The sequence below is a fragment of the Poecilia reticulata genome, chromosome 11 (genome assembly GCF_904066995.2).
Source record: "Poecilia reticulata chromosome 11, P_reticulata-male-v2, whole genome shotgun sequence".
NCBI lineage: Eukaryota > Metazoa > Chordata > Actinopteri > Cyprinodontiformes > Poeciliidae > Poecilia > Poecilia reticulata.
The window spans coordinates 13,401,725-13,414,202 of NC_088840.1; the positions used below are offsets into that span (position 1 = coordinate 13,401,725).

The 12,478-nt window shown below is 40.9% G+C and overlaps 1 protein-coding gene across 4 annotated transcripts in view; it reads left to right on the forward strand.

Annotated features, from left to right (window-relative positions):
* Nucleotides 1-1,816: 1,816 nt before the first annotated feature.
* Nucleotides 1,817-12,478, forward strand: part of kcnq4 (potassium voltage-gated channel subfamily Q member 4) — a 62,103-nt gene continuing 51,441 nt past the window's right edge. The window contains exons 1-3 of one of the 4 annotated variants that reach the window (XM_081612633.1): nt 1,823-2,547; nt 3,109-3,690; nt 3,812-8,484. In XM_081612633.1, the coding sequence (XP_081468759.1) occupies nt 8,183-8,484 (302 nt within the window). In that variant the 5' untranslated portion in view covers nt 1,823-2,547; nt 3,109-3,690; nt 3,812-8,182. Of the gene's footprint in view, nt 2,548-3,061; nt 8,485-12,478 lie in introns of those variants that run through there. The other 3 variants (XM_081612635.1, XM_008421935.3, XM_008421933.3) reach the window with 3 other exon arrangements.

A 12,478-nucleotide genomic window follows, 5' to 3' on the forward strand; every position in this document is an offset into this window, starting at 1 on the left:
TCTCCAACCCGACCCTGTGAGAAGGATGGTCGTTCGTGAAAAAGGAACAAATATTATGCAAGTATATACTGATGACTGAGCAACAGTCCAGTCTTTTCAACTCCTCTGCTCGGGATAGTTATGTTTTCTGTTTTGGGATTGGAGCAATTTTTGTTTGAAGCTCTGGCTGCAGCTGCGGTCCACATTATGTGAACCTCCACCCAAAAAAAAAATACAAAAAACCCTTAACAGGCTTCCTTTCTCAATCACAAGGTTCGGTTATCCCAGTTGTTCATTTGTTTGTGTTTTCCTTTTCTTTTCTTTTTTTGCACTCAACTTTTCAGCTCTCTCTGAACAGCTAGCTTCTTTAGCAATGACCTCTTGAACTTTTACCTTCTTTTTGGAGCATATCAGTGTCTGCTGGACAAAATGCACAACATAATATATATTTCTTTAAATTGATGTTTCTGTAATATTCAGATTTTCTAAAACTAAATAAATAAATGGGATTTTGGTTATATGTATTCTATAATCAACATAATATCTTCATTGTTGCCACTACGGTAATTTGACATTGCTGGTAAAAACAGATCGCTGGCACTTTTCAAAGTTGTTTCGTTACATTAAACTGTCTGTTGTTTTCCCAAGTGACCATTAGAGGGCAGCACTGATCCAACAACCTACAAATACAGCATGCAAGCTGCACATTTCTTCACTTCTTCCTAAACACACAAGGTGTTTTTATTGAGCACGTTGCTGAAGGAACATTACTGCATCTGCTCACGTTCCCCAAAACCAATCCAGCCTATATGAACAGCACTAATCTTATTATTACCGGAGTAGGTGAAAAGTTTGATGTGGCCCATTAGAGTCACGGGTTATTATGCTGCGGGCTGCTTAGCTTTTCTGAGATCAGACTGCATTCTTTATTCGACCTAAATCTTAAAAGGAAGAGGTAATTATGATCTCACAGGAAATTAGGCAGGCAGAGATGAAGGAGGCTCATAACGCTCTACTTTGCTCATTTAAAAGTGTCGTTGTCAGCATGGGCTCAGTACTGAAAACCAAAGTTTAAAAAGGACGAGCATCGCAGTGCAGAACTTTGTTCCTGCTGCTTAGATGCGCCTTTAGCTGTGCTGATTTCCGGTTAAAGCGTTTGTCAAACTGGGAGGCCCTTTCCTAATCGACTTAAATCGCTGAACAATAACAGCATTAATGAGTGCAGACTCAGGCTCGGCTCTTTATAATAAGAAGAACGCGGATTGTGAGAACATTTGTGCTTAAGTCAAGCGTGAAAGGGATTGTCTGGTGGTATTTTCCTTGGCTTGCCCACCTGGTCAGATCAAGGCAGCTTTGGCCATATGACCTGGTTGCTGAACGCTCTGGCTGTGGTTTAGACCTTGTGATTGGGCCTCCACACCAGCTGGTCTCTCCCTGAGCTTTGAAAATAATAATTAAAAAAAATCATAACAGGAGTGAACTTTTCCTCAGGTGGTCTTTTGTGCTTGTTCCTCTGAAACAGCAAGAGGATTGCTTTTAGTCATCATCATCAAACTGAAAACTTTTCCAGGTTCCTGGAATTTCAGGACACAAGGGCAGTTTAATTGTTTCATTTAGCCCTGAATTTACCCTTTTGCTCCTTTGAAGGAGGAAAACTTCAGGGCCGGACAGCATCTGCTGCTGTCGATACATCCTGTGCAGAACTCGAAAACAAACAAACAGAAAACACATTAGAAAATACAACTTTCACAGAACCTAAATCTCTTATGTGTTAGTTTTTTTTTTTTTAAAACCATAACTAAAAAAAAACTGTGTACCAGGAAATGAACATGAGGATTGAATATGATCATGATCCCCTCTTACCCATTCAAACTAACTGGAAGCAAAGGGGAAATGTCTGAAGCTTTTTGAATATAATATTGTAAGAAAATTGCATGCGTGGCAACATGTTGGTTGTTTCGGAACCCACCTCCAACTTGATTCTTTGAAAAATATATGCAATTTATGTCTTGCATAAACATAGACCAAGATTAACAGCTAATTTCTTACAACTCAGACGTAAACGACACTTAACCTTATCTGATTCCATTATTCAGCAAGTGTTAGGATCCTGAGTTGTTTTGAGGCTTATTTGTTATTTTGTATTAATTAGTCTCTTTCTTTGATCAGTCTTGTTTCTAAATTATTTTTAGTTCAGTCCTTCTTAGTGATTCTAGTTCATTTCTCGTCTCTAGCTGTTCTTTGCTACTCTAGTTTAATTATGTTTCTTGGGTCTAATTATTCTTTATTATTAGATTTATCTTCCCAGTCCTCTGTTTCCTCTCCCTCACCCCCTGTACCATTTTCTCTCTCTCTCTCTCCTCACACCTGCAAGCAATTAGCCAATCAGCCCAGGTCTGTTGTTCCACATTCAGTCTCCCAGTACTTGAGCTCTTCTGCTCCTCTCACTCTTTGCTGGTTCCTCCTGTTTAAAACACCTTGTGCCCTGTTATTTCCCCCCTGTGTTCCCTGCTGGTTTTTTCCATGGATTTATGGTTTTTGTTCTGCTCTGTCTCCCTGTGGGTTTTTGTAAGTTTTTAACATCTTTTTTTTTTCATTACAACTCTCAACATGATCCCAGCTCCTGTCTGCATTTTGGTCCATCCACAAACTCACACATTCATGACAGAGAGTGGTTAGAAAAAAGAAGAAGAAGAAAAAAAAGCATTTTAGAATAAATTTTAAATTGTTGGGAAGCTATGTTCAACATTTCTACTGAGGTCAAATTACATACAGGTAGATCCTTTTTTACTAAATAGGTGACCTCTGATGGCATCGGGACTTTATTTTAGGGGTCGAAATTCCTAAAATAAAATGTTTGCAGGTGACTTTTTAAAACGTTTTATTTGTACAACAATTCCGAAACTCGAGTTTTAATTTTTTTTCCACTTCACAACCTGCACTACTTTTATCAGCATAAAATTCTTTATAAGTATATGGAAACATTTTCAAAGCATGTAGGTTAGTACGTCAGTGTGTCCAGACAGCGGTACAGTTATCCAACATTTGTTTTGCTTCCTGTTTTTTTTTCCCAGTCTAATTATAGCTGTAAGTTTTTATTTTTTATTTTTTACTATTTTATTTTCACAGATGGAAACAACTGAGCGTTTATTGTACAATTTCCCCGACGGTTGAAAATGTTAGCCAGAAAATATTCCTGTGTGGCCCTGTGGAGACTAAACCATCATTCTGGTAGTAAGTACAAATGAGCTTTTGACTGGCCATGAATGGGTCAGTGAGTGGGACCTCTGGTCAAACAAGCCGTCATTTCCTGACTCGGTCTGCGTGTCTTACATATTCATGCTTCTGGGACGGCAGATTGCCGGACTGAACGGCAGAGTGAGACGGTTTTAGTTTTCTGCAGAGTGAGCAGTTCGCCCCGGGTTTCCGTCCCCAAACAACGTCATTTTGATCCCTCTGAAGACTCTAATCAGACTTTATCACAACATTCACACCACACAACAAACACAGCATCAACAACTCATCTGCCCCGTCCCATACTCCTCCTTTTCCCCGAGCCGCTGCGGATCCGTGTTAGAGACGTCTGAAGCATGAAAGACGGAGACGGAGGAGAGAAAAGATTAAACGAAGACAAACAAGAACTGCGGTCTGGGAAAGATATTAACAGAGTGCGCAACGGAAGTAAAAGGGTCGAGGCTGGGGGCCGGTGGGGTGAGTTTGTGTTGTGCTGTGTGTAAGACGCACAGCTGATATGAGTATTTTTAAGTTCTCATAGAATCCATGACAGGCTGTAAACCTCACAGCTTACAGGAACCGTTTTCCTTCACACCAGGCTCCTGATGACCTCTCAGGGAAAACCTCAACCTCTGGTGGATGAGCACGAAACGCTGAGAAATCGACCAAGAGAAGAAGAGTTTAGGATGCTCTAACTTAAGGAAGGTCAGATGAAGGGGACTACAAACAGTCCCCTCCATGTGAATCGGCCTCTAAAGACGTTCAAAAACTTTATAACTAAATTCATAACTTTTTGCTATGATCTTGTTTTTTTTACTCTGTTGAAAATGAAATAAAGAGCACCCAAGAGGTACTTTTGCCCCCCATTGCTACAAGATAAAATGTGTCTAAAGCTGCAAAAACATACTTATAAATATGAGCTAAGTTAGTTTTATTTTAGGAAGGAGTGAAATTACACAAAAATATGTCTGTTTTTATATTTTAAAACAAATTGATCAAATTTTTACACAGGAAAAAAAAAGTACATAGGTTGCTATCCTGAATCCTGTTCAAGCCTTATGAAGCAGCTTGTTTTGCACTAAAGTGTCTGCATTAACACAGCTGTGCAGCTGTCAGCAGGTGATTCAATTTCCAAGGCAACAACTTAATCAGTCACTAGTGAAGTTAGCCTAAGATTAGTGATGTGTTATGTAAGAGCACTCAGGCGCATAATGTCTAGATTTTCTACTTGTGAAACACTCCGGCTGCATTCCCATGCGCCGTTCCAGGGACTCCATGTTCCATAAGCTGGTGGTATGGAATAAGATGAACGCATGGAGCAGGGAGGAGAGTTTCCCTGTTTAGTACTGGCTGGAAAATAAGGATTTCAGGAAAGAGGGCAAAAATGTTTATTGTTTTTGAGCTAAAGGAAATTAATTTATTCTAAACTATTTTGTGAAAATATTAGTTTTCCTTGAGCATTTTTACATTTTGCCACATCACAACAACACACTTGAATTCTTTTTATTTAGCCTTTATTTGACAGAAAATATTATTTAAAAAAAATTATTATAAAGTATGTGAAACATGTGCTTCGTAGTGCTTTGCAGAACCCAATTACAGCTGTTGCACGTTTGTCTCTACCAGTTTTAAGAAAACATTTGGCCTATTTATCCTCAAAAGCAGCTCAGGCTCAGTCAGACTGGATGGAGAGCATCATAAGAATCGAGCCTTGCCACAAATTCTCAATTGGATTTGCATCTGGGCTTTGACTGGACCATTGTAACATGGTTTTCTCCCATTTAGCATGAGGCTGCAAGCTGCTTCTTGCCCTTTCCTGGCCTGTCAGTGTAAGTGAGCTGTCATACTATTTCTGTTTTCACATGACAAATTGTGCTTTTACAGATTTTTAGAACATGGTTATGTGACTTTGTCCTGCGTTGAACTTCTAGACAACTTTATCTCTGTCCTCTTTGCTGTGTCTTGGTCTTCATGATGCTGTTTGTTTCCTTTCAGACCTCTGAGTGTTAGGATCTCGGGATGTTTTGGGTTTTATTATTTATGTGTGTGTGTTTCTGTTTTTTGATTAGGTCAGTAGTGTTTCTGTTTCACCCTAGTTCAGTTAACTTTTGTTTCCTTATATGCCTGGTTATTAGCAATACATTCATTTTCCTAGTTACCCAGTTTGTGTGCTCTCCCTCACCCCATGTGTCATTTTCTCTCTCTTTCTCTCCTCACACTTGCAACCCGTTTCTAATTAGCTATCTGTTCCTTGTTCAGTAACCAAATATACAACTCATTCTCAGTCACCCCTTGCTGGCTCCTCATATCAAATCCCATTGTTTTCCCTCTTATCTCCCCGTCATTTCCCCTAAGCTTCCCTGTTGTCTTCGGTTTCTGGATTCCTGTTTTTTTGCTCTGACTCGGCTCCCTCTTTCCCCCGTGATTTTTGTACGTTTTGTTCATCATTTCCCCGTCTTTCATCATCAATTCCCCGTTTCTGCCGCTCCTGCATCTGGGTCCTACTTCAAGCAACACGCCATGACACTGAGGTTTTCACAGGTCAGCTGAATTTATCATAGATTACAAACTGATGGACTCTGTATTATTTTTTTTTTCTATCGCCGTAAACGGTGCTAAGAAAAAAAACGCAAAAATATTTCCGATTTTTAGTTGTCTAAACATTCTTTGTTTTTATAAGGAATTAAGTTAACAACAGAAAACACAAAGAATCTTTTTTTTTTTGGTTAGTGATTGAGAGGTTGTGGCCAACAGGGTGTTGGGTAGTCACCTCTCCATGCATTCTTCAGAGGCCCTGAGACAGGTGATCCTGCTGCGGGACACTGAGCTCCGTATACCATCACGTTTGTGTCATAACCACAAGTCCCTGTGTGTGTCACGGTCATAGATTTAGAAAAGCGGTGTGTGTTGAGGATGAGGTACAGACTGTCGGTGTCGCTGTGTCCCTCAGCACCTGTTTCTACTGTTTCAAGCGGCTGTAGCCATGGATCCAGCCCCCTTCTAACAATAAACACGAGTGACATTTAGATTTCAGGGGAAAACAACCCCACCGTTTGACAACTTGAGCACATGGTCGTCTGAAACGCTTTAAGGTGCATCTCAGTAAGTTGCATCACAATCGGCATCATCAAAAAGTTGATTTTTCGTAGTTCAATTCATAAAGTTAATTCATGTATCTTTATATTACTTCTAATGACTGTAGTTTACAGCCAATGAAAACAAATAATTCAGCTCTCTCATAAAGTGAATTTTAAAAAACATTATTTAATACAAAAGAGTAATTTGATGGCGCTCACCATCATGGAGAAAGTTGCAGTTGTCCAGCAGACAGTCACTGACACCCTCCACATGGAGGATAAGCAACAAACAGCATTGCTAACGGAGCTGACCAATCACAAAATGCTGTATTAAAAAAGTTTAGTGGGAAGAAAAAGTGTAGTAGAAAAAACCCCCACGAGGAGCAGGGGTGACAATAGCTTTGAGAAGACCGTCAAACAAGGCTTATTCAGCTGGACTCGGTCATTTATAGAGCCAAACATCTCGTCACGGGCTACAAACGTAGCATTCCTCGAGTGAAGCCGTGTCTTAATCAGAAACAAAGACAGAAGCATCTAACCTGGGATAAGGAGAGAAAGAACTGGGCTGCTGCCTACCGGTCCAAAGTCCAAGGTAATGTTTGCAACTCTTGCGTAATTTTCTACTTGTCTGAGAAACTGAATTTTAGGTTTTCCTTCCACTCAACTTTCCATGACTATGCTCTGTGAGCAGACAGTGTCATTAGCAATGACTGCGTGTGGATTAACATATCTGTGCATGGAGTCACTGACACCTCTGGATGACAGTCAAGTGAACAGTTGTTCCCATGATTGCGTTCATTAGCTGCAATTAGGAAAACTGACAGAAATAAACATTTAATATATAAAACTCTGTGCGTGTGCAATTAATGTATATTATATACTGATTATTTTTTTGTTTTTATGGAACACATCTTCCATTCCATTGGGGTGCTTTTGTATTTTGTAAGATCGGATTACAACATAAACTGCTAAATCGGAGGCTTATGTGCATTGCTATCATCCAACTTTGAGCACAGTTCATCTCCCTAAACGACGGATTTGTAAGTGCTGTCTCATTCGTCCCGCAGCTGTGCAGCTCTCCATCCCGACGCGCCGACTTCATCTCCACCTCTTCAGTTTCTCCCCACACAGCAGAGTCACCAAATAGAGACCAGCTTCTCCCACCAGGCTTCAGACATCTTTTTCTGAACCTCTCTTTGGAGTTGTGTTTTTTTTTTCTTTCTTTCTTTCTCAGATGCAGTTTCTTGTCATCACCCTGATGTGTCTGACTCCTGCGCGCTCCACCCCGCCTGCCGGAGCGGAGGAGCGCTGGACCGGAGGGGCGCACCAGGAGGAGAGCTGATGTGGCGCGGCAACGACAGAAACAACAGCTAAGAGTAAACTCAATTACAGCAGCCTTTATTCACGGAAATGACTTTAGACGACGCGGAGCAAGTGCACTGCTGTCACGCTCGCTCGTTGCGTTGAACGAAAGCTGTACGCGTTGCTTGACTCGACTGTTTGCGCGCTGCTTTCAAAGTGATGCCAGGTCGTTTTTGCAGTGTTATTGGAGTTGATGCATGTGTGATCACCTCTCTGCACCCCGCTGAGCTGACTCTTACACCTGACTCTGAGCAATGGTCACTGAGGGTCACGTTTCAGCGCGACGCACTAATCAATCTATTGCGCTTTCTGGCTTTTACGACCGTGTCTTGATTTACAGATAACTTTTGAAGCTTGACCCGAGCTGCCGAGACCGCAAAAAAAAGCAAACCAGAAGGTATGGTTTCAGCCTGCACGGCGAGGCTTGTGGGACTTTACAAGTTGTAGTCCACTTTGAGGCAAAGATCCAGAGCATGAGCCAGTGAGAGGTGACAGGAGAAACAGTCGTGACAGAAAAAAAAGAAGAAAAAATGCTCGGAAGTCCATCCAACAACGGCGGCCTCAGAATGCTCGCTCCCCCGGCGCCGAACGACGACAGGCGGGTAGAGTTCGTGGCGCTCACCGCCGTCCAGACCGAGCGGAGCGAGCCGTCCACCCCGGAGCGCGGACACCCGTCTCACCGCACGGGGCTCCTGGGCACCCCGCTGCCCGGACCGCCCGGACCCCGAGCCAACGCATCCGCTTCAAGTAAGCGCTTCAGAAAGTTGCAAAACTACCTTTACAACGTGCTGGAGAGACCGAGAGGATGGGCATTCATCTATCATGCGTTCATGTGAGTATTACTCTTATCCGTGGCATTACGATTAAACTTATAATGCAACTTTTAGAAACTTGGAAAAAAGTTTTTCAAAAGTCACCTGTTTTTTTTTTTTTTTAATTGGACTTCCCAATCCAGCTTTTTGATACAGAACAACTATTTGATAAATTTTCCAATTAGGTCTCCTGAGTTGCCTATGCTGCAATTAAGTCTCATACTCCATACATCAACTCCACATGGGGTCTACTGTTCAATTTTCCCCTTGTCTCTGTCTTAGTAAATTAGGAGAACAACTTTGGGTATTTAATTTAATTTATCTAAACCCACAGGAGGGGCAGGTTTTGAGTCAAACTCCACTTTGTCTTTATTTTCCAACTTGGTTATGTTGATGTGAAGGATTTTCTCGAAAGACGTTTTGATGAAACTAGAAAATATAAAATGTGAGAGGGTAGGTGATTGAAACGTCTTTTTTTGTGACTTTTGAGAACTTCTCTCTCAATTTCATGTGGATTTATTACAGGAAGGGAGAAAAAGGTTGAACAATTTTCACACTTTAACAAAACACATAACTTGAGGAGCTTCTCAACATCCGGGAGCATACAGTTAGGATTCTGACGTACCCACACGCCAAATACACTGTAATTTATGTAACTTGTAAACTGTAGGAAAGTTTGAGCTCATGGGTACGAAGGACCGGTCTTCTTCATTGCATTTTGAGATTAATATGTGTATTATCAGTCACTTTTTAAAATCCAGATACTGCATTTATGCCAGATTTTTTTTTTTACTTGTAATCTTATTAGAAACGAAACAGGTATTGTTGTGTGACTTATGGAGGTATTTGCTAAAAGTTCACTCTGCGCACATCAAAGTGTCTCAATATCTTTCAACATCTTCTCAAGTGAAGCCCTGGACTGTTTTGCCTGCAAGCAGCTGCCTTCCAGCTGTTTCTGCTGCTGGAACATGATGGACGGAGCGTTATGTGTGGGAGCTCCTTGGACGGGGTCGTGCTTTGCGTGTCATTGTTTATACAAGTACAGCTGTCTGCCTGCCAATGCCATCATGTGCTTGTTGCAGAGGGAAATCCCACTGCAGGGCTGTGACTCTTGCATGTGTTCTCACGTCTACTGCCCGCACATTTGTGAGAGCAGAAACCTCCTTTTATCTTATTTTGAGCTTACATGACAATACCTGGTATCGGTTTCAGCAGTTTCCCTTTGAATTTTCAGGCTCCTTTGGGGGGATTTTGTGCCCACATGAAGTAATGGACAATTGTGAAGTGGCGAGAAAACGATGCATGCTTTGAGAAGTCACCTAAATACTAAGCGGAGTCCAAGGAAGCCAGCAGACAGGTCAGGGATAGGGTTGAGGGGAGATTTGAAGAATGGTTAGGTCATAAATCACCTGTTCAAACCTTTATGTGATAGTAGGAAGAATATGAGCTGCAAATTTACAAAACATGACCATCTAAATAAACTAAAGGACAACCACGAGTCCCTTGGTAACTCTGGAGGAACTGTAGAGAATCTATTACTTGTGCAGTCCAGTCCTCAATTCTGGCCTTTTTGGAAGTCAGAGAAAGTTTTTTTCTCAGTTTGCCATAGTTAAAGTAAGAGACACAGGAAAACATGTGGAAAAAGGTGTGCTGATCAAACAAGACCAAATTTTAGCTTTTAGGAATACAAACAAAATGCCATGATTAGCAGGAAACTAACGCTCCACATCATGCTGAAAACTGTGGTTGCTTCTTTAGCTGGGACATGATAACTGTTTAAAGTTTAGTAGAAGGCAGATTGAAAATAACAACAACAAAACAGACAAATTCAGTTTGTTTGAAGCTGGTAGAGACGTAACCCAAAAGACTAGAACCTGTAATTTCAGTGACATGTGGTTCAACAAAGTGTTGACTCCAGGAGGCAAAACACAAATGCACACCACACCTTTCAGTTTTATTAAAAAAAAAAACAACTTTAAAAACTTTAACTAGCTATTCACTATATTGCCTACTTCGTGTTTTTCACACAAAGTCCCACTAAATTAGATTAAAATGTATCTGTATTTTAATGTGAAAAAGTAAAGATGCTCATATACACTTCACTGGAAAAAATTGAGACAACCGCAAAATGATCAGTTTCTCTGATTTAACCTTTTACAGGTAAATGTTTGAGTAAAATGAACATCGTTATTTTGTTCTCTGAACTACTGACATCATGTCTCCGAAATTCTGAGCAAAAATTTAGCATTTATTTGCAGAAAATGATGCAGTGCTTTCAGACCTCGAATAACGCAAAGAAAACAAGTTCATGTTCATTTAGACACAACAATACTAATGTTTTAACTCAGGAAGAGTTCAGAGATCAATATTTGGTGGGATAACCAGGAGGTTTACATTGTGGTTCAGTGCAGTGGTCTCTCTCTTCATTGTTTCCAGAGCTGTGTGTGTGTATATATATATTTTTTCAGAGTTTTTTGATTATGATTTGTGGGTTTTTCATGATAGTTGCCTGTGACATTTTCCAATCAAACGTTGGATTTGATAACAACTGTTGTTGTTCCTCCATTAAGGAGGCTCGTGGAGGTGCCCGTATCGTGTTTCAGATGCCGCGGGCTCACAAGTGAAGCTTAACTCATCTTGGGAAGAGAAGTTCTCCTGTGACGACCTGCTTCGTGTTGGTGTCTTAACCGACTCCATCACGCACATACACACACACACACACACACACACACACACACACACACACACACACACACACACACACACACACACACACACACACACACACACACACACACACACACACACACACACACACACACACACATCCTGAGATCAAAATGTAGCAGGATCTTTAAAGACCGCACCAAGACGTCCATTTTTGTTTGGTGCACATCTGTCTACCTGAGAGCGTTCTTCCCATGGTACCGCATCACTCCGAGCGCTGCATTTCTTTTGATTAATTACATGCTCACGGTAAGCGAGGAAAATACGGTGTACCGTGAAGTTCAATTAAAGGTACGTTGATCTGTTATAATTAAATTGAACCATACACTGCTGTGTTGGGTGCTGTGCCAACTTCAGTTGATCCTTTAATTAGTCCTACATTGTAGCAGGGGACCCTGGAACAGATGTGTTGCTTCTTCAGAGCCTCTCATCGCAGAGGTTTGTGGGAGTTTTTGTGGAAAAAAAAAATGGGGTAAAGAGCCTCTCTTCTTATCTAACTGAGCTGATCATAGTACGCCATGTATCTGGAAAACTTTTGCACCCTCCCTTCTAAACATTTCCCTTTACATCGTTTTAAATATCTGCATCTCTCATGTGTGCAAAGCTTTTTTTTTCTTCTAAGTGTCAGCCTTATGTTCATTCAGAGCTGGCACAAAGTGTATCCTCCTTAAAATCCTCCGTCTCCCACACCTACTGAACTCATATTGCCTGCCAAGCACAGAGGAGGGATTAAAAGGCAGAAACCTGCAAAAAACACAATGGAGTTACCGGAAATTTCTGTGAAAGGCATCCTGGTGCAAGGAATCTCTTTGCGTATGAACCTGATTGAACCCAATCAAACTGATAGGGGTTTGATTCAAGTGGTGCTTTTACCATCTGAAATGTTAAGTCCCACTTGTGTTGTTATGGTTCTTTGAGTCATTCACAGCAAATACTCATCATAACCTCTTTAAATCCATTTGCTCCGTATGCAGGATTAGCTTAATTCTATTTACATCCCACCAAGATTATTTTGGTTGAAGTTTGGCTTAGAGATGTTTAATCTCTATCAGTTCATAACTGTTCATTATCAGTTCATTATTTTATTATTCTTACATTTTTTATGACCTGTTCACACGGGGTAAGCATTATCTGGGGAGTCAATGTAATAAATAAATAAATTACTGTGTCTGTTTTTTTTTATGTGGTGCTTTTGCACAGGATAACCAAACCTGAGATTTTGCTGAAATTTACTGACGTCTCCCGGATACAATGTTGACACACTGCTTTTTTCTAAGCAGCTATAGA